Genomic DNA, 26,841 nt, shown 5'->3' on the forward strand with positions numbered 1-26,841 from the left:
CTAACTCTGTGGACCCTCTGGTCCTAGCTCTGTGGACCTTCTGATCCTAACTCTGATATACACACAGCATAAATCACATAAAAATAATGCAGTGCCACACATCGCATAGATAGCATACAATAACTTTGTCACATAACTCTGTTACCACTCAAGGTAAAGTATACTGAGAAGACTCACCTCAGATGTCTCGGTAAATCTTTGACTCGGTAGCAATACGGTCTAGCCTCCACCTAATCACATAAAGTAAATACTCTCATAAATATAACTCTTGAGACTAGACTCCACCCTCTCTTGGCACCCCCAGAAGGGTAAAAGACTATTTTACCCTTCTCTTGACTCAAAGACCCCGTTGTTGACCAAACTCTAAAAGTCAACATAAGTCAATGGTCAAACTTTGACCCGACTCGTCGAATGCAGTTGGGCGACTCAGCGAGTCTACACGTGTCCACTATCTCTCTAGCCTCTCATGACACGTCGAGCCTTTCCCTTGCTTGACGGGTTACACCTGGTATGAATCGCGGGGCCACCCCGACTCAACTCGCCGAGTCTCATGATGAACTCGACGAGTTCCACCTTGAAATCCAGTCCTTTTAGTCCCTTCTGGCTCACTGAGTCATTCCCCCAACTCGGCAAGCTACCAACTGTGTGATTTACGGGGAACCCTAACCCTACTCGTCGAGTCTGTTCTTGGGACTCGGCGAGTTCATGCCATGCTCAACAGAAATGAACTCCTAAGGTCAGATATGTTCCTCTAACCCATAGATCTGCCCTCCTTGAACATAATAAACACGTAAAGTTTGGATCTTGATTCCCATGCAAAGACCCAATGGCTCTATTATGAAGAAATTGCCCCAATATGCCACCCTAAGTTCATAACTCTCCATGACACCCATAAAGATCAAGAAGTTAAGGTCTCTGGACCTCTTTGGATCCATATTCGAAGCCTCAACACAAGAAGGGACCAATTGCTTCACAAATCATACTCAAAAAGGGGCTAGAAACCCTAACTCTCAAAGCTTACACCAAAACTGAAAGGGGATCGAATATTTACCTCAAGATGAAGTCCCTAAGCTCTGAAATCCACAGATTAGCACCCTCTTCAGTTTCCTCTTGCCTTGGTCACCTTCTTCTTGCAAAAACACCCACACAAGGATAAAAAATGGTTTACTTTCTCTCTCAAAACGTTCACTCTGGGGTCTCTCTCTATCAACTGGTAGCCACAAATGAAGGCCATAAGGGCCTTTAAATAGGTCTCAATCCCCGGGAATTAGGGCTTCATTACACAGTACGGACTCGTCGAGTCCACTAGTCGACTCGCCGAGTCCGGTCATTAACCCGGATGGAATTTGCGACTCTACTCAGTGAGTCTAAGCATCAACTCGCCGAGTCTCTCCAAAATCTCCAAAATAAATGAATAAATAATGTACCTGGAAATCCAGATGTTACAAAGAGAATCGGACCACGAGAGGAGAGAATCAATAGAGGATAACTGAGGAAGGTGAACATCCCACCAAATAGCTAACCGAGTCCATAAGTCAATCAACTGATTGCAATGGAGAAAAAGATGATCAATAGATTCAACAGTATTAGAGCAGACAGGACAAAGAATGGAATTCATAGTAATCCCATGGAGCGAAAGATTTTCCCTAGTCGGAAGGCTTCTAGACCGCAAGCTCCAAATAAATATATTCAGCTTGATAGGCGCCCAATTGTTCCAACGAGTTTCAGGACCCCCTGAATTTAACATGTGACTACCTAAAAAAGCTCGGGGAGAAGAAACAGAAAAAGAATCTGAGACATCAATAGTCCATCCCAAACGGTCAGGTGTGGATTGAAGAAGAACTCTCTGCATTAAGGAAGTAAAAGTAGTCCATTGGGTCTCCTCAATACCCCCTCTTGGTGAACGCCTGAGACAATCTAAGTTTCAACCGAGAAGCACCCTATCACGGACTGATATGGATTTATGAAGATCTAAAGCATAAATCCTATGAAAAGAAGCAGCCAATTGGGTATCCCCCTTCCATACATCGTGCCAAAAAGAAGTTCTATTCCCATCACCAACTTTAATAGGGCTAAGAGGCCTAAGATCAAGATCATGATTATGAAGCTGTGCAGGCATCCGAATAACACCATTCCAAGGACCAATTGAACCTCTTCTATGAGAGAAAGAACTACAACCACCATCCCGACCGTAAATAGCCTTTACACCATTAACCCATATCAAATCCGGATTATGAAAGAATCTCCAACGCCATTTACAAGAGTTAATAGAAAATTACAATCGCACACACTACCGTTCCTGCACTTCAAGATGAATTGCAATCAGAGTAATTATAACAATTAATGTGTGTAATTAAACAACTAATACAAACAAGTATATATTTAAATTTGATTGATATAATTTGTATCTTTTTGTTGTAGTTAATAAAACAGGCTCTAATGCCCTCATTGCCTTAAATTTATTACTAATATATATTGTTAAGTATTAACATTGATTTTTATATATAAAAAATATGCCTAAAATTAAAAAATTTGAATCTAAACCTTAAAAACAAATAGAAGAACTTATTCATTGTCAATGAGAATGAGTTTCTTAAAAATATTGATTATTTAAATTTAATAGATGTTTTTTTTTCATAAAATATTAGAAGATCATGTTTAGAAAATAACAATGTGTTGGTTGTATATCTTTTTTTCAAAAGGTGTTTGGATCAGTTTACTATAGTACCAATAGTACCAATGAATGAATTCTTCTATATGGTGTTCTGGAAGTTTATGTAAGATATTTTATTTGATAATCATAATATGATACGATTAACTCCTTATATTTTTTAGTAATCATGTTTTTTATTCTTATCAACAAGTTTAATAATAGAAGATCTAAAAATATACTGTATAACTTTAATAATATTTATTTCATACTCTTATTTTATTATCAACCTTATATTTTGAACTTAATGGTAGAGGATTTACTTAATAACATTTTATAAGAACATTTTTAGTGGAGCCTAAAATTGAATTCCATACAAAGCCTCGGAAATTTTAGGGTCGTATTTTGTACAAGAAATATGAACCCTAATTACTTATGTAAAATGTCTAGATATCCAATATCATAAAATTAAAAAAATTATTTTTATTTTTTATTTTTGAGGTGTGGTGTTTGTTTATGGAAAAAACAAAAAAGAAAAAAAAATGTCTTCCTTGTTTATAATGACTAATGCATGTAAAGGGAAAAAAACATGTCACGAACCATTTAAATATATATATATATATATATATATATATATATATATATATATATATATATATATATATATATATATATATATATATATATATATAAAAGCATTTGAAATATTAACAAATTGTAAAAATAAGTCATTTTTCAAAACAATTTGCAAAACTAGGGGTCTAGGGTCTTTTAAGTTTACTATGACAAAATAGGATGGTGACCACACTAAGATTCTTATATTTTACACTTTCAACCCTTTAAAATTTTAGTTTGCACACTTTAATAGTTTTAAACTTTTAATTGAACCTACATTACAATTACATTTATCATAGATATATTTATAAAGGAAATGTTTTTTCTTTCGTCAAATTCATTTAAAACTCACATGTATTTTTTTTCACCATATTCATTTGAAACTTCTATGACTTTTCAATTTCTTAGTTTCTAATAATGATTATAAGCTGGTTAATAAGGTTAAATAAATATCAAACCTAAAGTGTAATCATATATAAACTAGATTTCATTATTAAAAAAATATATTTACTTTTACTTATAAAGTTATGTTTTTTAACCTTTAACATATTATACATAATTTATTAGTTTCAATCTATTGTTGAATGTAAACCATTATTATTTTAAAGCTATAACTTTTGAATAATTTGTATAAAATACTTAAATTATTAATTTAAATATAATATTATAGCGTCAACATAAATATAAATTTTAGTACATTTTAAACAAACCAAAAATATTTTGTAAATAGTTAAAAGTGATAAATTGTAGTGTCTTTCTAATAATGATTATAAGTTGATTAATAAGGTAAAAATAAATATCAAACCTAAAGTATAATCATAAATAAACTAAATTTTAATATTAAAATAATACTTTTATTTCTACTTATAAAGTTGTGTCATTAACTTTTAACATATTATACTTAAATTATTAAATTTAATATGTTGTTGTATGTAAACCATTATCGATTTAAAGCTATAACTTTTAAACAAATTTGATAAAATACTTAAATTGTTAACTTAAATATAACATTACATGGTCAACTTAAATATAAATTTCAGTTCCACTTAAAAAAACCCAAAGAATATTTTGTGAATAGTTAAAAGTGATCAATTGTAATACTAAAAGCAAAAACTAAATTGTAATTTCAATTTAACTAAAGTATTTCGTAATTTTTATAATCGTTAAAAATTTTCCAATAAGTAGCTAAAAATAACTTACAATAAAAATAGTAAAAAATAACTCTATATAAATGATTATATTGTCACCTTTAAAATCAAAAAACAATGTTTGATGTTTTAAATAATTATAATGAAATAAATTAAAATGTTAAGCAAATAAATTTTAAAAAATTAATTAACAATAACAACAACTATAAACAACATTAAACCATATATTATATTTAATTTTATTCATGAGTAACTCGCGAGTAAAAGTCATTCAAACAATTAAGATTATACAGTTATAATAGATGTATATATTATCATATAGTTCAAAATAATCAATATATTATATCAATTTTGTATACGAGTTATTATATCAAATTTAACAGCAACGTTATTTTTATATTTAAAAAAAACATATATTTGTAAAGATTTCAACTATATAGTTGTTTTTGCACAACGTGTGAGCATTCACCTAGTACTATATTATAAAGGAAACGTTTTTTCTTTCACCAGATTCATTTGAAACTCCTACGTATTTTTCATTCAACCACATTCATTTGAAACTTCCATAACTTTTCAATTTCTTTCTAATAATAATTATAAGTTGGTTAATAAGGTTAAATAAATATCAAATTTAAAGTGTAATCATATATAAACTAAATTTCAATATATAAATAATATATTACTTTTAATTATAAAGTTATGTTTATTAACTTTTAACATATTATACTTAATTTATAAGTTTTATGTAACACCCATAAAAATCATGCCAAATTTAAACTTTTTAAAACATATAAAAACCAACAGTCATTACAATTTCGTTTTCAAAATAGTCTATATCAGAGTCTCCCAAAAACAAAGTCAAAAAAAGTAAGGAGCGGTACGATCACACCTTTGCCTTAACATGGTCCCCTGATGTACCTGAAACAATAACTGAAATTGTAAGCCTGAGAGCTTAGTGAGTTCCCCCAAAATACTCATACACACAATAATACACATATAATCATAAACAACATACTATGTGTCCAGTCAACCATCAGGTTGGAATACCTCAGGCCCTCAACCATCTGGTTGGGATGCCAAGATACTATGGGTCCAATCTGTTGGATAAGGTGTCTAAGTCCATAACTATTTCTGGTCAGTACTTGACCCGACCCGGCATGGTCCATTTGGGTTGCATGGCACCATGAAATTGGATAGACTAAATGAGAGGAATAACACTTGGAGATTATTAATATATTATAAGTTCTAATATATTAATAATATTATTTGATTAGTTTGATCAAAGAATTAATTAAGTGATCAAAAGATAACTAATTAAATATATGGGTTGATTATGTAAATCATTCATATCTTGTATAGTGGGCTAAGAGGCTCCATGGATTATCAAGCTGGGTTCCACCCATAGGATGCTCCATGGGAGTTACAAACCCATGGGTCATGGAAATGAAGAGTCATGACACATTAGGGTTTACATGGTGTAACCCTAGATGTGTCAACACTATATAAGAATCCCATTCTCCACCAAAATCGGCTACACATATGAAACAAGAGGGCTAGGCCGATTTCAAGAAGTGTGTATTCTCTCAAAAGTCTTTCCAAGAGCATTTGGTGTTGTGTGAAGCATTTGAGGCATCACACTTGGGGTGCTAGGCTCACAAGGTTTCAAGGAACATAAGCAACAACAAGGTAAGTTATTCTATCTTTCATTCAAGTTAAAAATTGTTCCCCATGTATGCTAGATAGGAATATAACCTTGGAATTCAACTTTGCATGATAATTAGACAAACATAGATCCAAGGTTATTAGGGTTGCATGTACACTTAGGAAGTGTTAGAATGCTCAAAACCCATCACAATCATCCTCGGGATGGAATACCTCAGGCCCACAACCAACAGGTTGGAATGCCCTCACACTATGAGTCTAATCATCCTCGGGATGGAATACTCACGGCCCACAACCAAGAGTTTGGAATGCCCATGTCTATTGGCTTTCGCACAAAGCAGACAACCCTCAACCACTAAACAAACATGTGCATATATAACAGATAATCACATAATAGTCTATAAACAACAAACTGATCTAATAGATCATACCACATAACACATAATAACATCCTATCTACCAAGATACTGATCTAACAGATCAAACCACATACCACACAATATCATCTTATCTACCAGGATACCGATTTAATAGATCATACTAGCATAACATATCCAGATAACAGTCAAAAGGGTTGGCCTTGGTGCCTTGTCCCTTGAGTATAGTGAGGATAACTCACCTCGTAATTGTCGACTTGAAAGATAAGCTCAAACTATCGGATCACCGTCACAAACTCCACCACCTATATTCACCATAAACCATACTCATAAATTTCCAACTTCTCAATATGCCCCAGAAGTCAAATAGTCAACTCTTGGTCAAAGTCAAAGTCAACGATCAAGGTCAACAATCCATGCTGACCCGACTCGTCGAGTGTAGTCACTGACTCATCGAGTCCTTCCAGAACTCGAGTAGTCGTGAAAACCCCCCACTGACTCGTTGAGTTTCCCTGCAACTCGCAGAAGTCCTTGCACGGTAATCTTCACCGGACTCGCCGAGTTAACCATGCAAATCGCCGAGTCCCTTCAGTCCACTATCCATCCAGATGCTTTTTAAGCCATTTTAAGGCCCTATATTACAGATCCAGCTTCCCAAGGCATTTTTATCATGTAAAGTTGTAAACTTTACGTGCATGCAAAGCTCATAATGTCAAACCAAGCTTACAATGAAGATTTACACTTAAGGAGAGGCTCATACTTACTAAAGCTGAAAGCTTTATGGACTTAGAGGCCAAAGAGAGTTCAGATATGAAGTTAAAACTTCATATCTTTGCTCATACCCAATAATAGATTCATATTATGCTAGACAAGCCCTAATCTTTAACCAAACGAGATCTAGAATGAAATGAGGTCAAGGTAACGACCTGATACCTTCCAAATGATGCTAACTGAGGTAGATTTCAGATCCCCACACGTTCCTTGCTTCTAGCCTCTTACTCTCCAAGCTCTTCTTACTAAGATCCACCTTCCAAAGCTTAAAACACACAAGAATGAACCACACACACGGATTAGGGTTTTCTGGACTCTCAAGAGGTTGTTAGAGGGCTAAAGGAGGTTTATGATCCTTTAAATAGGGTGCAAAACCCCGAAAAATAGGGTTTCATCCTCCAGCTCCTACTCATTGAGTCCTATCTTGGACTCGACGAGTAGGTCACTTAAACACGTGGCCCAACCCGCTTCTACTCAACGAGTCGGGGCATCCAACTCGTCGACTAGACCTTGAAATTTATGAAAATTAAAGCTATAAAATTATCACCTGAGAGTCGGGGCGTTACGTTTTAATATATTGTTTGATGTAAACAATTATCATTTTAAAGATACAATTTTGGAAGAGTTTGTATAAAATATTTAAATTATTAATTTGAATATAACATTACAGGGTGAACTTAAATATAAATTTTAGTTTAACTTAAAAAACCCAAAGAATATTTTGTAAATAGTTAAAAGTGATTAATTGTAGTATCTTTAATGATTATAAGTTGGTTAATAAGGTTAAATAAATATCGAATCTAAAATGTAATCATAAATATACTAAATTTCAATTTTAAAATAATATCTTTACTTATATTTATAAAGTTATGTCTTTAACTTTTAACATATTATACTTAATTTATTAGATTTAATATGTTGTTGTATGTAAACCATTATCAATTTAAAGCTACAACTTTTGAACAGTTTGGACAAAATACTTAAATTGTTAATTTAAATATAACATTACATTGTCAACTTAAATATAAATTTCAGTTCCACCTAAAAAACGAAAGAATACTTTGTAAATAGTTATAAGTGATAAATGCAAGAACTAAATTGTAATCTTAATTTAACTAAAATATTTTCTAAAGTTATTTTTATAATCGTTAAAAGTTTTCAAAGAAGTAGCTTAAAATAACTTACAATAACAATAGTTAAAAATAACTATATATAAATTATTATATTGTTACCTTTAAAATAAAATAAAACAATATTTGATGTTTTAAATAATTATAATGATAAAAATTAAAACATTAAACAGATAAATTTTAAAAAATTAATTATCAATAACAACAACTATAAATAACATTAAACCATATATTATATTTAATTATAAACATATCCTTTTTTCTTATTTATGCCCTTTGTATATTTCTATAAATCAATCTACCAAGTAGGGATGAGCATTTGGACTGGGGAACCGGCCGGAACCGGCACCGGAACTAGATAGAACCGATCGGGTCTGGACCGGGACGATATTTTATGGAATTTTGGAACCGAGAACCAGTAGAATCGGCAAAAACCGGAACCGTATGTTGATATTTTTTGAGGACCGGTTCCAATATTGAAGACACGACAAGAACCGGTAGAAATCGAAATCGGTAGAACTGGCAGTCCAGTTCGGTTCCTATTTTCCACCAAGTTCGGTTTCCGAGCCGGTTTCGATGCTCATCCCTACTACCAAGTCTAGAAAAAATTATGAATATATTATTTAGTTTATATATATATATATATATATATATATATATATATATATATATATATATAGAGAGAGAGAGAGAGAGAGAGAGGAAGGAAGGAAGGATTATTTGAAAACTTATAGTTTCCCGAGAACTTGAGAACTAAAAGTAGAACGTTAGATTGAAATTTTGAATGACTTAGATTGATCATTGCATAATTGTAAATATCATTTGTTTTAATCATCAAATACATTTTATAAAGAATGATAAGGGCATATCAGGAATTAAAAATATCATTTCCTAACAATTAATAAATAGTTTAGTTAATATATAAATCACACAGTATTTATCTCTCTCTTTATTCATCATTAGATTTCTCTCTCTCTCTCTCTCTCTCTCTCTCTCTCTCTCTCTTGTCCTCCTGCATCTGATGATCGCTATCGCAAACCAAACCTTAGTGTCCTCTATCGATTGAAGATCTGAACGGAGAAGTTTATCTCCATTCGATCGACGATGATAAAAGTCTCACCAGATCTAGATTCTGGACAATCGTGTTTACGATCTCAAATTCAAATCGAAGTGGAAAACCAACACCTCAACTATCATCGTTGGCCTATAATCGATCATTGCAACGCCTTTATCTACTATATGATTTGGAGTCATGAATTTGTCAGTCTTTAAAACCGATGTGGAAAACCAGACCAGAGAGCCTAGTGAAGGTTGTTTTTTGCTGCTTTCTGTTCGATCTGAAAAGCTAAAGGTTTGATTTGCTTATTTTGAAATTCAAATAGTTATATTATATTCTATTCGTGATATACTTTGTTCGTCTTGGTCTAAAGCCTTAAAGAAACATGGAATTGACTTGGCATGTAATGAGCAAAAAGGTGTTCAGTCAAATGCTTAAGAGAACAACTTGACATGTTCAATTGTTCATTGACCTTTGCTAGGAAAAGAATTAGCACATTCATTCTAGTAACTTGTTTTTACTTGTCTGGAAATTTGCTCCTATAAAATTATATAAGTACATTCAAATTTGTTAATTCATAGATGCTTATATTTTGTGTATTTAAAGCCATTTCTTCAAAAAAAAAAAATAATAACAAAACACTAAAAATTCTTTTGTGCAAGTATTTATTGAACATCCGGATCATAATAGGTGGAAGTAGAAAATCATTATAGGAATTAGATATGGTTACTGTGACATCCCCAAAATCTCAGCCAGAAAAAACCGGTTTCATTTATGCTTTTTAAACATTTTCAGAGTAAATCTTTTTGATTTTTAAAAGAGATGCGAAATTTGTTCCAAAAAACAAAACATGATAAAATAGATTTTTATCAAAACATTTCATAAAGAAATATGATTTCATTACATAATCAAAAATCGGGATGTCATTGATTTTTTTGTTAAAAAAATTAGAGTTTACTTTTTTTAAATATTCTAGTTTTTTTTTTAATTTAGTCATTTTTAAAATTTTACTTTTATAAAAAAAATACAGCTTTTTTTCTAAAAAATTGCAGTTTTTAAAAATACAATTTTTTTAAATTGCTTTTTTTTTTTGAAAAAAAAATACAATTTTTTTTGAAAAAAATTGCATTTGTTTTAAAAAAATGCAGTTTTTTAAAAGAAAATTGCAGTTTTTTTTTTCGAAAAAATTGCAGTTTTTTTTTATAAAATATATATATTTTTTAAATTCATGTTTTCTGAAAAAAAATTAAAAATATTCATTTAAAAAAATCTAAAATTAAATTTTTTTAAAATCCGAAATTTGATTTATTGTGTTAATTTTTAATAATTTTTCTTAATCTTTCCAATAACAAAACATTAAACATTAAATAAAATTGGTAAGAGTACGATCATGTTGACAAGTTCTCAGAAAACTATAAGTTCTCTCTCTCTCTCTCTCTCTCTCTCTCTATATATATATATATATATATATATATATATATATATATATATATATATATATATATATATATGCTCGTATTACTATTTATATTAATAATATCATTTATTCCTATTGCTATTCTACAATTTAAAATTAATTTAATGTTTTTCTTTATTTCCTCAAAAATGGTTATTGTGTGTATTTTTTTAATTAGTATTCTCGATATTTAATTTAATTAGAAGCAGTAAATTTTTATTAAGTTTCAATTCATATTAGATAATGAGTATTTTTTTAAATATGTTAATTATAAGAGTTAACTAATTAGTACACAACATATTTAATAGTGTGATGTGTTTTCATATTGATGCGATTGTATTTTAAACCACATTATTAAACCAACAAATACTATTTTTTTATCAATAAAAAAAGGAACCAAACTATTTAAATATTTAAAGATGAAGTTGGTGCGGTTTCAACACAACCACATAATTTAACATATTAGGTGTGAGATTTGTGTATTACACGGGTTTATAAAAAAAGTTTAATATAAAATTATAAGCATTACATATTTTTTTAAAATAATAATTTTACATAAATATAAAGAACATAATAAATAAAACAAGTAATAAAGGTCGCAGAACATTTATTATGAAATTTAATATAATGATCTACTCTGCATATATAGATCTCCTTAAAATGTGGATTTTAAATTTAAGAAAAAATAAAAAATTTAAGAAAATGACAAGTGGAAAAGAAATAATTCAAAAACTCTTTGAAAATGACATGTGTCAAATTCAATGAGAACATGATATTTGACAAAATTGATTTTCATTTACTAGGTTAGATTTGCTCTTCGTGGTTTTGTATAACTGAATTAAAGTTTAATTTGTTAATGTGGTTTTATCAAATCCACAACTTTTAACACCTGCTTTTTTGATGGGAAGTTTTATACTATGTTGCACAATTAAACCACGATGTTTTTATGCTATTTTTTTTAAAACTGCATCTTTAATACTCATTTTATCTGTTTAGGGTTTTTAACATATATATTTTAAAAATCATTGTTCTTTTTCATCGAGATCATATGCGCATTAAATTCGTCGAAATCGAAATTTTGACATTAAACTATTCTCTCCATTAAAGCTAATTTTATTGTTATTAAATTTTATTTTATTTAACTTATTTATGTATTAACAAATTGTTTCCTTTTATTAACATTTTAAAAATGTGTACATATGAGTTAGAATATTCATAAAAAGGATTGGACTCTTGTCTTTAGCATATATTTTTTTCATTTTAAGCTTCTACATTTTAAAATATCTGTGTGATCGGCCAACGTTCAAAATGAAAAGTTTCCAAAAAATAATGATAATGTAATCTATGGGGAAATATCATAAAAAAAACCTATGTTTTGAAGTTTTTATTTGAAAAACCACTGCTTCATTTTTTTTCAGAAAAATTACTCATACTTTTAAAAATAATTGATTTTCCTTTCTTTCTTTTGTTTTTTTTTGCTTTGGTAAGGTTTTGGTTTTTCATATTAAAATATAACAGTGATTTTTCAAATAAAAGCTTCAAAACTTAATGGTTTTTGTGATAGTTTCAATGAATCTAAAATAAAGTTACAACTTAAAAATGTATTTAAATGTTATGTATTATCAAATATGTAAATTGAATATAAAAACTTGAAGTTTAAAGGGTCCGAAGTGTAAAAATACATGAAACTCGTGGTGGCTTTGTGGGGTCACCACCCCATTTTTGTAAAGTAAACCAAAAAGAACCTAGATTTGCAAATGGTTCTGAAAATTGCCCTTTTTTGCAAAAAATCATGTAGGCCTATAAATACTCATACCTCTTCCTCTATAACCTTACAACTAGATTTACACATCAATCAAAAACATGAAGCCATCACTTTCTTCTGTTCTCCTGCATCTCTTCATCATCGTGACTACATGCTCAATCTCTTCCATCCCTACAGTCGTCTCTGACGATGTTGTAGACATTACCGGAGACCTCGTGAGAAATGGTGGGAAATACAACATCATCCCGATGGAAGGTAGTGACTACCCCGTCCCAACCACGCATGGCAGAATCAAGTTAACCGACAGTATTGATGGTGAGAAAATTTGTCCACTTGACGTGGTGCTTGATCCATCGGATGATAAACTAGGAGACGGGTTCTACTTTTCTCAGCTTACTCGACAGTTATATCTCGATTCATCACGCATCGGTATTGATTCGGGGCCTCCTGTGGGTGAATGTGAGGCGTCGACATCTTGGACCATTTCAGATGCTGAAGCAGAGGCTCCTTCAAACTTGATTACAACTGGTGGTGGTTTTGTTGGACTTTTTCAGGTTGTGAGGTATAGGCCAATAGGTCCAGACAGGGTGTTTAGGCCTCCTACCTACATGCTTCAGTATTGTCCTGAAACTTGCTTTAACATAAGCCTTTACTCATATAACGGCGTCACACGTCTTGCTTCCGGTGGTGGTGCTCCTTTTGAGTTTGGGTTTGTTAAGGTCCAAGCATCTAATGAGATGTATAGTATGTGATCATATCTATAATCTCGAACCCAAAAAATCTATATAAGGAATAAGTAGGAGTCCATATATGGATTTTATTCCAATAAGACCCGTTTCCAATAAAACATGCTATGGTTGTACATATATGTGATCATGTTCTTTATCTAATATAATATCTTATAAAAAAATGTGAGTTAACGTATTCAATTCGTCATGGAACACTAAAACTTATTATTTTTGTTTAAAAAAAAAAAAGACAAGCCTAAGTAATTAAAAGAAATAGCTAGGTAGACGACCCAAATTGGGTTATAAAACCCGATTATCATAGCGTCGCACTTTGAGTATTTTTACATCAAAGATCCCTAAACACTTTTGTTGGTCATTTTAATGCATCCATCGAAATTTCTTCTCTAAAACTTGGATCCATCAACGATCTATTAATTTATATATATAGCTATAAATTTTTTTAATACAACAAAAGAAATGGTGAGTTAGCGAACTTTATCTCAATGAGGATCGTAGTTCATTACGAATAAGTGAGATTTTGATGTTTATCTAAACCTAAGATCCAAGCCTTTCTGATTAGTTTCGTGAAAAACTCTTAAAATCACCATACAAATACAAATAACTATAAAAGATACACGACAAGGGCAAAGGTTGTACGTGTCAACCAACCGGAAGCCATGTTCACGCCATTTTTCGCTTTACTTTTTATGTTAAACTTTTTGTATTAATATTTTTATGACTTTGTTCGCCGATGGCTTAGAACAGTTAACCTGGACTTACTGTATAATATCAACAGAACTCAGTCATCAATAAATCCTTTTCCCCCGCCGCAACTGACAACAACAACTGTGAACTGCCGCTCAATGGAGACGCCTGTGCGGCCCCTGGATCTAGATGGCGTCCTCTCCGAGTCAAAGAGGATCTTCAGAGCCAACTACAGCCACTTCCTCGCCTTATCTTTCCTCTTCCTCCCTCTCTCTTTCTCTCTCATCATCAACCCTACCCTCAGCCTCTCCGGCAACTTCTTCACCTCCGATCACTTCAGTAAGTTTCCCTCAAACCATCAAAAACCTGTAGTTTCTAATCTCCTCTACATCCTAATCGTCTTTGTTCTCGCCCTCTGTGCCATAGCGACGATCACCTACAGTACATACCATGGTTTCTCCGGTAAGCCGATCAAGTTCTTCGCCGCCGTCAAGTCCCTAACCTTCTCCTTCTTCCCGCTCGTTTCGACCGCATGTGTAGCTCTGGTTCTTCTCTTCCTGATCTCGTTGACTTTCCTCCTGTTTGTTGGAGTAATCGTTATGATGGGACAAAACCTCGGGTTTGTATTAATCGATTACAACTCGATTCACTTCACGTGGTTTTCAGCCGTCGTAGGTGCGACGTTAATATTAATCATACTTTATGTCCACATGAACTGGTCTTTGGCTTTTGTGGTCGTTGTGGCTGAATCGAAATGGGGATTTGCGCCTTTGATCAGGAGCTGGTATTTGGTGAAGGGTATGAGATCAGTTTCGTTGTCGCTGTTGTTCTATTTTGGGGTTTTTCTAGGGTGTACTGTGTGGGTGAACTCCGACGCTCTTCATGCGATGAGTAGCCAGACCTATGCATTATTGCCGATGATTCTTGGTTCGAGCATGTTGATGTGGTTTTTGCTATGGAGTACTGCTGCGAACACTGTGCTGTATATGTACTGCAAGACTTTCCATGGTGAATTGGCCATTAAGATGGCCGATGGGCTTGCTCACAACTACATCAACTTGCCTTTCGATGATGAGAAAGCCCCTCATGCACATGTTGTCACTGTGGTCGCAGCTTGATGAGGTTAGTGGATTCTTTTCCATGGATATTCACTATATGCTCACATGGTTTTGTAACTTTTGCTCATGTGATATAATTCAGTTTCTTGATGTTTGTATGTATAATACAACTAGAACCTTGTGTAATTAATATAGAATGTTGTAAAGACATGGTGAATGTCATATGATAATCTTATGCACTTGAAATTTTGTCATTTGCTTTATCCGGTGTTTTGATGGGTTATGATTTGGGTGTTACAAACTGTCGAACTCCTTGCTCAATGTACCTCTTCTTTATGGTAACTTTTTATCTAAAACTACTCGATGTGGATGTTCTTGTTAACTTTGAATGTAAACGTTTTATATTACAAGTTCGACCTTGTACGGCGTTTAAAGGGGATAATAAATTAATAGATAAAGAAACTTTATAACTAGATTATGACTAGTTCAAACACGTCTATGTTTTTATCACCAAATAGGACTTCAAAAATTATATTACGTAACAAAATTTGGTTCAAGTACTCTTCCGTTATTTGATGTAATCAAACTAGTTTATTGATTTTTATAAAACTAGATTATTGATTTTTATAATCTATAAGTAAACATTTTAATACGTCTGCCTTTTTCTTTTTAGGCATAATTTCGTATATATCCTTGTTAAATATCTAAATATCGTATTTGTCCGGTCTAAACTTATTCATTAATATTTTTTAATCTATTTCCTCTAATAAACAAAACATATAAATGCCACATATCCTATTTCTAAGCAGGCTAACAGACAGTGACAATTTTTAAGAAATTCCTAATTTACGATTTTTTATTTGGTATTTCCTTATTTTCGAAAACCGGAAAGTATTTATAAAGAATTCAAAATTCAAGTTTCCGTTTTTTTTGGTAAATGGAAAGATCTTTCATTTAAAATTAAAAAAAAAAAAGACATCTTATCCTAATAACATAAATATTCGAAAAACTAAGAAATATTTATAATGACTTTTCAATTTTTCTGTTTTTTTTGGTAATTAACTGGCAAACCATCTTTGATTTAAAAATCCGTACCTATCATTCAATTTCATGCTTCTTATTTAAAGTTTGAATATAGTCCCTATAATTTGTTAGTGTACCGGTATAAGTCTCGCAACTTTTTTTTCTAATAACTTTTTACACGTGTAATTACTTTTTTTTATCTTTAAATAATTATCAAAAATTATATTAGTTTACTTTCAATCACAAATACGTTTACAGTTTTTTTCAACACAATAAATTATTATTGTTAAATTTTAGTTTACAAAATTAATGTTTCATCTATACATACAAAATGCTTAGTAATAATATACAATAACAATGACTTTATACATACATTTCAAATTCTAATATATGAATCATATATTTATGAGAAAACATCATAAATGGTCCTTGTGGTTACCCAAAATCTGAAGTTTAGTCTCAGTGGTTTAAAAACCTTATAGATGGTCCATGTGTTTTCAAAACTTTTGACGATTAGTCCTTATTGCTAACTCCGTTAACTTTTGTTCGTTAATTGAGGGACATTTTCGTCATTTCACAACACAGGGACCATTATGATCTTTTCAGTTATTTTTTTTAAAAGAAAAAAACTAAATACAATTAAAAAATAGTTTAATACTTATTTAATAGTTTAATATTTATTTAGTAGTTTTTATAATTAAAAAAATAAAAAAGTCTCACTCTCTCTACAAACTTCACCCCCTCCGCCTTCTTCATTTACGACCAAGAACTCCTTACCGGAGGTGCAGCTGTTCTTCCGGCCACCAAGACATTTGCGGTTACTTACTGCCACCACCTGACACCGCGTATTCTGACAATTCTCACAATTGCACTCCACCATCATCCATCGTTGTTGTTTTTCCCCTTCTTTCTCGTCAATCCGAGTCGGACTCCAAAAACTGAGGTAGCAATGCCGCCGGAGGCAACTCGCCACCTGACTACACCGATTGCTTTCCCTTTTTACTCTCGTTATGTACTGTCAGACGGAATCCAATTCCCTTTTCTATTCAGACAATCTGGAACCTAACGAACAGGAATCCAACTCCATTTTTATAACAACGTAAATTTTCAAAACAATTTTTCATTTTTAAAACGTTCATTTACTCATAAAATAGTGTCAAACATATCGTATTAATGTTATCATTACAAAACATCTCCCCAGAATCTCAAACATAAACTCCACAAGTATGTGTACGAATCATGTCGGCGCCCTCCCGTGCTCATCACTAGTACCTGAAACACATAACACAACAACTGTAAGCATAAATGCTTAGTAAGTTCCCCAAAATACCGCACACAACACATACGCCACTCGAGGCTATAATACGACCCCCCCGGTCGGTGTGTCTCAGCGGGACTCTCCAGTCCCGAAGCTCGTTGGACCCTTTGGTCCGGTCATAACTCGTCGGGCCTTCCGGCCCGGTCTGTATCGTTGGACCCTTCGGTCCGGTCTATAACATCATACAACATACATATAACACATAACACATAATCTCATACATCACACATAATGACCCTCTGGTCCACACATAATACCACTCTAGGTAACGTATAGTGAGAAGACTCACCTCGATGTCTCGGTAAGTATCTGACTCGGAAGAAATGTGATCTAGCCTCCGCCTAATCACATAAAGTAAATACTCCCATAAATACAACTGTACTCAACCCTAAAAGTCAACAAGGTCAATGGTCAAACTTTGACCCAACTTGGCGAGTCTACACGTGTCCACTGACTCTCTTAGACCCTATCTTGGCACGTCGAGTACTTCCCCTGACTCGATGAGTTCCACCTGGCATGAATCGCGGGGCCACCCCGACTCAACTCGCCGAGTCTCAAGAACAACTCGGCGAGTTCCAACTTGAACTCAGTCCCCCTGCCTCTCCCTGACTCACCGAGTTATTCCCCAACTCGGCAAGTCCACTCACAGAGTGATTAACGGGCAACCTTCATACTACTCGCCGAGTCTGTTCTTCGGACTCGGCGAGTTCATGCCATGCACAATCTCTATACAGCTCCTGAGGTCAGATCTATTCCATACAATCATAGATCTGGCCTCCCCAAGCCTGATAATCACGTAAAGTTCGGACTTTGGCACTCATATAACATCTAAATGGTCCAAAATGGTGATTTAGCCCCAAAAATGACATCTCAAGCTCATGGCTCCCAAAAAGACTCATAAAGCTCCAAGGGTTAAGGCCTCTGGACCTCTTTGGGTCCAGATCCAGAACACCAACTCGAGAAGAGACCAAATGCTCTACTTAATCAACTTCTAAGGCTATGTTTGGCGTACTAGCTGAAAAGCTAGCTGATAAAAAATAATGTTTGGTAAAACTAGCTGAAAAGCTAGCTGAAATATATAAAATTACGTGAAAGGACATGTAGGAGTATGTGTTTCTATAATTAATTAAGGGGTGTATTTGGAAAAGTTTTAAAAAGCTCCTAAAAAGCTAGTCTAAGTAGCTTTTCAAAAACCTAGCTTAAAAGCTACTTTTTGGCTTACCAAACACGACAACATAAAAAAGCTCGAAAAATAACCTAGCTTATCAGCTTGTTGTGGCGCGCCAAACACAGCCTAAAAGGGTTAGCAAACCCTAACATAAAGGATCAACACCAAAACTGAAGAAGGTCCGAGAATAATACCTCAATACAGTCTCTATGAGCTCAAGAACCACCAAAATCGCACCTCCTTCAGCCTCATCTTGCCTTGGTCACTTCCTTCTTGCAAAAACACCCACAAAAGGGTCAAGAATAGCCTCTCCTTCCTCACAAACGCTCTAGATCTCTTAGGGTTTCTCTCTAGGGGTTGGTGGCCGCAAAAGACGACCCTAAAGGCCTTTAAATAGGTCTCAAACCCTGGAAATTAGGGTTTCATTAAACAGCGTGGACTCGTCGAGTCCACTCGTGAACTCGCCGAGTCCAGCTGTGAACTCGCATATGGATCCGCGGCCATACTCGGCGAGTTTGGACGCCAACTCGCCGAGTCTCCCCACAAAACCCAAAAATAAAGGAACAAAATTAAATACCTGGGAACCCGGATGTTACAATTCTCCCCCACTAGAATCAGACTTCGCCCTCGAAGTCTCACTCTGAAAACAACTCTGGATGCTGCCCCCGCATCTCACGCTCCGGTTCCCAAGTCAACTCTGACCCTTTCCGATGCTGCCACTGGACCTGCACCAGAGGCACCTCTTTGTTCCTCAAAACCTTGACTTTCCGATCCCTGATCGCCACCGGTCTCTCAGCATAATTCAGGCTCGCATCCACCTGAATATCTTCTAATGGCACCACTGCCGACTCGTCGGCTATACACTTTCGCAGCTGCGACACGTGGAAAGTGTTATGGATCTGACCTAACTCTACCGGCAACTCCAAACGATAGGCTACCCTGCCTACCCTCGCGATCACCCTAAAAGGACCAATATATCGGGGTCCCAACTTGCCCCTCTTCCTGAATCGGATCACTCCTTTCCAAGGAGAGACCTTCAGGAGCAGGAAGTCGCCGACCTGAAACTAGAGCTCGGACCGGCGTCTGTCCGCATAACTCTTTTGACGACTCTGAGCGGTCAACAACCTCTGTCTGACCTGCTGGATCTGCTCTGTCGTCTGAAGCACAATCTCGGTACTACCTATCACACGCTGCCCTACCTCTCCCCAACAAATAGGGGTCCGACACCTCCTCCCATACAATAGCTCAAAGGGCGGCATGCCAATGCTCGAATGATGGCTGTTGTTGTAAGAGAATTCCGCCAAGGGCAAATACGTGTCCCAACTCCCGCCGAAATCCAACACACATGCTCGGAGCATTTCCTCGAGCGTCTGAATCGTCCGCTCACTCTGCCCGTCAGTCTGTGGGTGGTATGCGGTACTAAAATGTAGTTTCGTACCCAATTCCTCATGAAACTTCTTCCAGAATCTGGAAGTGAAACGTACGTCTCGATCTGAGACAATCGAGATCGGCACTCCATGCCGCGATACCACCTCTCTCATGTACATCTCTGCCAACTTCTTCGCGGAAGAGCTCTCACTGATGGCCAGGAAGTGAGCACTCTTCGTCAACCTGTCCACAATTACCCAAATTGCATTGACACCCCTCGCGGTCCTTGGCAATTTAGTGATGAAATCCATGGTAATCTGTTCCCATTTCTACTCGGGAATCTCCAATGGCTGCAGCTTAACATGTGGACGCTGGTGCTCGGCCTTCACCCTGCGACAGGTCAAGCACCTCTCCACAAACCATGCGACATCCCTCTTCATACAGGGCCACCAATAATCCTTTTTCAAGTCCAAGTACATCTTAGTGGCCCCGGGATGGATCGAGAATTTCGATCGATGGGCCTCCTCCATCAAAATGGTACGCATGCTGCCCACGGACGGTACCCAAATCCGACCCTGAAATGCCATAAGCCCCCGGCTATCGGTAACTAATTCTGATACCAGCCGGACAACTCGCTCTCTCTTCTGGCTTTCTGGCTTCACAGCCTCAGCCTGGGCCCCACGAATAGCATCCAACATCGGGGTCATCACTGTCAATCTCAAACAAACATCTCGTATTGGGGAACTCTCTGCCCTACGGCTCAAAGCATCGGCTACCACATTAGCCTTGTCCGGGTGGTACAGGATCTCACAATCATAATCCTTGACCACGTCCAACTACCTCCTCTGGCGCATATTCAGGTTGGGCTGATCCATCAAATACTTCAAGCTCTTGTGGTCCGTGTATCTCGTACACCGAACCCCATACATATAATGTCGCCAGATCTTGAGAGCGAACACTACCGCTCCCAGCTCCAAATCGTGAGTGGGATATCTCGACTCATGTGGCTTAAGCTGCCTCGATGCATATGTAATCACATGCCCCCTCTGCATAAGCACCGCTCCCAATCCGTATATCGATGCATCACAATATACCACAAAATCTTCCATCCCTTCCGGAAGAGCTAACACTGGTGCTTCGCATAATTTCTGGCGAAGTGTCTCAAACGAGGTCTGCTGCTCCGGACCCCATGAAAAAACAACACCCTTCCAGGTCAACTTGGTGAGTGGCACGGCGATCTTGGAGAAATCCCTAATAAATCTCTGATAATAGTCGGCCAAACCCAGAAAACTCCTGATCTCGGTGGGTGATCTCGGCACCTCCCATCTCATGACCGCCTCAATCTTGGCCGGATCGACCAAGATCCCATTCTGGTTAACGAGGTGCCCCAGAAACTGAACCTCTCGTAGCCAGAACTCACATTTAGAGAACTTGGCATAAAGCCTCTCCGATCTCAGAACTCCGAGGATCTCCCTCAAATGCTCCTCATGCTGCTCTCTGGATCTCGAATACACCAATATGTCGTCGATGAACACGATCACTGAGCAATCCAACATCGGTCTGCACACCCTATTCATGAGATCTATGAACACCGCAGGTGCGTTGGTGAGTCCGAAAGGCATCACCACGAACTCGTAATGCCCATAACGAGTCCGGAATGTTGTCTTCTGGACGTCCTCCTCCCGCACCCTCACCTGATGATACCCAGACCTCAAATCGATCTTGGAGAACCAAGATGCTCCCTGAAACTGATCAAACAAATCATCGATCCTCGGCAAAGGGTAACGGTTCTTGACCGTTAGCTTATTCAGCTCACGATAATCAATGCACATCCGTAGCGAACCATCCTTCTTCTTGACAAAAAGAATAGGCGCCCCCATGGCGAACTGCTCGGCCTGATAAACCCCTTCCCCAGCAGCTCCTGAAGTTGCGAGGATAACTCCTGCATCTCCAGAGGCGCAAGGCGATAAGGCGCCTTAGCGATAGGCGCATGTAACACCCAAAGTCAGAAAGGCCAAGAAAGGAAAGGAAACCCTAAGTTTAAGGGACGACTCGGCGAGTCCAGGGAGGAACTCGGCAAGTCCGAGCGGGATCCGGGTCGAGGAGTAAGTGACCGACTCGGCGAGTTGGCCAAGTAGACTCGGCGAGTCTGGTCTGAACGAGGAAAAACCTCATTTCGGGGGTTGTATCCTATATAAAGGGTGTTATGTCCCTCCCTCAGCCTCCATATCATCCTAGAGAACCTGTAAACCCTAGATTTCGTGTGAGCTTCCATCATTTGAGAGAAATAGATTTGGAGGAAGGAAATTTTGGAAAGGAACTTGAAGATCAAGAAGGTTGCTTCAAAGGAGAGGTGTAGATCCGAGATCTACTTCAGTTTGTGTTCATCTTGGAGGTAATAAGCTGCCATTTTCCCTCCTTTGCATCTAGATCTATTTTGTTATGAGATTTGGGGGTTTTATGGTTGATTGAGACCCAATTCGAGTTTGGGGGCTTAGATATGTTGTTGCCACTTCAGATCTAGTGTTGGGATGGTCCAATATGTCATAAAGCATCAGAAGATGAGTAGTTGGTGAAGCCCTTTTGTCCTTTAACCAAACCCTAGTGTGTTTTGAGCCTAGATCTCTTTAGTTATACGTAAAGTTTGCAACTTTACGTGGGGATTGAGCTTTGGAAGTATGGATCTATGGTTTGGAGTCCATGCATGACTCAAAAGTCCTCTGCATGAATGTAGATCTAAATGGACTCGGCGAGTCCTTTGAGTGGACTCGGCGAGTAGCATGAAGACTAGGAGGAACTCGACGAGTGTGATGAACAACTCGTCGAGTTGGATGAAGTTGGGCAGGAACTCGGCGAGTTTGAAGAACAACTCGGCGAGTCTGTTGAAGGTTGTCTTGGACTCGGATGTTCTTAGAATCGGCGAGTCAAGTCGCGAAACCCCAAACCCTTCGAGTTGAGACTCAAATCAGTGAGTCGAATGGAGACTCGGTGCGTTGGACAGGCCAGGACTCGGAAATCGGTAGACTCGGCGAGTCATGGACTGAGTCGACGAGTCGAGTCGCGAATGGAAGGACTCTGAGCTTATGAACTCGGCGAGTCGGTAGGCCGACTCAGCGAGTAGGGTTGACCTAGGAGGTTGACTTTGACCAGGACTTTGACTTTGACCAGAGTTGACTTGGTTGTTTATCGGGGGTCAGTCAGACTAAGTGTTGCATTGATATTGATATCTCGGGGAGCTAGTGGAACGGGAGTTCAGAGAGTGGCCGGGCAGCAGCTAGCGAGATCATCAGCGTGTTCAGCCAGTGCAGGTGAGTTTCCCTTTTTGTGAATGGATCTACGACCACAATGCCGGCCCATATAGTTATGAGTAGAAGACCCGGGGGTTATCCCTAGGCACAGTATGCTAGTATGATATTCAGGACGAGGTCCAATGATAGTGGGCGGTTTCCCAAGGAATGGTTTATGTGATACTCTATACTTTTTGTCTGTGTGATACTTGTATGTGTCTGGTAGGGAGGTGAGTGTGGGCGAGGTCCCGTATCTCACCAATAGCAGAGTGTGGATGGTGTTCCACTTCTCATTAGCAGCAGATCAAGGGCGAGACCCAAGTTAGGGAAAGAGTGAGTGTGGGCTGGGCCCGTATCTCACTATCAGTAGGAGCATGGATGGGGTTCCATGACTCATCAGTAGCAGGATAAGGGCGAGGCCCAGGATAGGCGAGGGATTTGGACAGGATCCGTTAGTATGTGTTTAGCTTATGTGTTGTGATATGTTTATGTGCTATTATATGTTAGTGGGCGAGGCCTGAGTGAAACAGATCTGTATCCGAGCAGGGCTCGAAGCCAGGCGGGCCTGGAACGGCGGGGCCGTTGTAGCGGGCGAGGTTCGAGGTAGGGGCGAGGCCTAGGATAGCGGGCGTGGCCCAGTATGTGCAGTATGTGGATATGCATGGTATGTGGTAGGGTGGGGAACTCACTAAGCTTCGTGCTTACGGTTTTCAGTTTTGGTTTCAGGTACTTCCGGTGGCGGAGGGAAGAGCTCGGGGTGATCGCATGACACACACCATAGATTAGACAGTCTGGGAATGTTTTACTCTGATAACGAACATGTGTTTTGGAAACTAATACTCTGATTATGTTTGAATCGATAATTTTGCTTTAAGTAATGTTTTATTACAAGAAATTTTTAGTCTTAAATTTTGGGATGTTCCAGCGCAGGTCCCAGAACCAACTCAATACCGAACTCTAGCTGCCTCTCCGGAGGCACACCCGGCAATTCCTCTGGAAACACGTCTAGAAACTCGCGCACTATCGGAACCTCATCAACCGACTTCAGTCTCTCTGAAATAACCCTCGCATCCATCACATATGCCACAAATCCTCTACAGCCCTGCTGTAGGCTCTGTCTCACTCTGGCGGCCGAACAAAATGTTGACCCCGCATGTGTACCCTTGTCGTGCCCTGTAAGAACTCCCCTACTAGGTTCTCGAATCGTCACCAACTGACGCTCGCAGTCTATCACAGCTCCATATCGGCTCAACCAATCCATACCCACTATAACACACACGTCCCCTATCGCGATCGGAACCAGATCTAGCGGAAACCCCACACCGAAGATCTCAAGGACACATCCTTGAATCACATCCGAAGCATACATTGCTCGCTCATCAGCTATGAAAACTCGCAGAGGCCGATCTAACGCCTCTCGAAAGATACTAATATGCTGACTAAATGCTACGGAAACAAACGACCGACTCGCACCCGAGTCAAATAATACCAACGCAGGCACAGAACTCACAAGAAAAGTACCTACACATATCATCATATAAGCATAAAAACTCAACTCAAATAAAAGATGAAAAGAGAATACATACCAGCCACAACGTCGGGCGCCGCGTGGACCTCCTCCGCGGTCAACTGAAATGCTCTTCAACGAGCCTTCGGGGCCTCGGCCTTCACCGGCCGAACCTCGGTAGCCCTAGCAGTAGGCGCAGATCCCTGCGTTGATCCCTGAAGAAGCTATGGGCACTCGGCCTTCCGATGGCCGGTCTGGTTGCAATGAAAGCATATCGAAAATCCCTTGGGTCAATCCCTCGCGATATGCCCCTCCTTTCCACACTTGTAGCACACCCTAGCCCTGCACGACCCCTCGTGAATCTTACCGCACTTCCCACAAGTGTAGCCCTTCGTGCCCCCAGATCTCAAATCAGCAGGTCTAGCCCTCTTGGCTGCCGGCTGAGACTGAGCCGGCCGCCGATCCGCCCTCTGTGACTCGGCCTCCTCCCTGGCTTGAGTCTCCAACTCAATCTCCCTCTTCCGGGCATTTGCCTGGAGCTCGACAAATGTCCGGTAAGTCGAGTTCACCACGAACTCCCGAATATCTCTCCTCAACACGCTCAGATAACGGCTCATACGAGCCTGCTCAGATGAGACCTGCTCAGGGCAAAACATCGCCCTCTCATGAAACTTCCTGGTGATCACTGCCACAGAATTAGTACCCTGCTTGAGGGTCAAGAACTCCTGAATCAACCGTTCCCTCTCCACCGGGGGAACATACTCCTCTTTGAACATAGCGGTGAACCTCTCCTAGGTCACCTCGGAAATCTCAGCCAAAGCGAAGTTCGTCGTCACGAACTTCCACCAATCCTTCGCTCCCAGGCAGAGCTGGTTCAAGGCGAACTGAACCCTCAAGTGCTCTGGAAAAGAACACGTATAGAAACATCCCTCAGTGTCAGAGATCCACCTCATAGCGGCAATCGGGTCCTGCGTCCCGTCGAACTCTGGTGGCTTCGTGTTGCTGAACTCCCGGAACAACAATGAGTCACCTCCCTGAGGTCTGGCAGTAGTTGCAGCTGCAGCAGCCTCAGTCACCGATGCGTACCGCTTATCAAAAGTCTTAATCAACGTGGTCTTGCTGTCCCCAAACATCTCAGGAATCTCAGCCCGGATGGCAGCAGCCACCTCCTCATGAATCAATCGACGGATCTCCTCATCGCTGACACCACTGCTCTCAGGTGCGTGTCGAGTCCCAACCATGATGCCTCTGAAATACAACAAAAATTATTAGAGACTCGATCGAGCATACACATACTCGATGACGCAACCCTACTTGTCCTCCGTTGTCCAAAAGATTCTTACTTGGAATGCCCACTGATCCAGTGTCTTCAGTAGTACGGGCCCAATACTACTGACCACACCGCATTAGCATTCACTCCAAGTCCTCCTCCTTGGATCTTGGATTACAAGTACTCTATTCTCATGAGCTCCTATCTGCTATCTACTTGCTCTCAAAGCATCTCAGCAGCAGAAATCTCCTAGGCTAAGGCATCACAAATCAGGCCACTCTAGTCCTAATATGTATACCTAGCCTACTCTAGCATGCATACTGTAACATAACATATCTCATAACACATAATGTAAGGGTACTTTAGGGATTCACCGCTCGGGCGCTGGCTGATCGTACACACGGCTCTACTCTGTTTGTCTCAAAACTCTTTTTACTCTTTTCAAAAAATTTACTTCATTAGCAAAAAATTTCTCAAACCCTCAGTTTGAGTTCAGATACGTCCGAAGATGCATCAGAATCCCTCAAACCAAGGCTCTGATACCAACTTGTAACAACGTAAATTTTCAAAACAATTTTTCATTTTTAAAACGTTCATTTACTCATAAAATAGTGTCAAACATATCGTATTAATGTTATCATTACAAAACATCTCCCCAGAATCTCAAACATAAACTCCACAAGTGTGTGTACGAATCATGTCGGCGCCTTCCCGCGCTCATCACTAGTACCTGAAACACATAACACAACAATTGTAAGCATAAATGCTTAGTGAGTTC

At 37.8% G+C, this 26,841-nt stretch overlaps 1 protein-coding gene across 1 annotated transcript; it reads left to right on the plus strand.

Annotated features, from left to right (window-relative positions):
- Positions 1-14,107: 14,107 nt before the first annotated feature.
- LOC145071427 (uncharacterized) lies at positions 14,108-15,376 on the plus strand. Its single transcript, XM_079018311.1, has 2 exons — positions 14,108-14,403; positions 14,491-15,376. The coding sequence occupies exons 1-2, from the start codon at positions 14,223-14,225 to the stop codon at positions 15,180-15,182; spliced, it is 873 nt and encodes a 290-aa protein (XP_078874437.1). The 5' UTR covers positions 14,108-14,222; the 3' UTR covers positions 15,183-15,376.
- The last annotated feature ends 11,465 nt before the right edge of the window (positions 15,377-26,841 follow it).

The sequence above is a fragment of the Lactuca serriola genome, chromosome 8, assembly GCF_051521515.1.
Source record: "Lactuca serriola cultivar US96UC23 chromosome 8, Lser_US96UC23_V15, whole genome shotgun sequence".
NCBI lineage: Eukaryota > Viridiplantae > Streptophyta > Magnoliopsida > Asterales > Asteraceae > Lactuca > Lactuca serriola.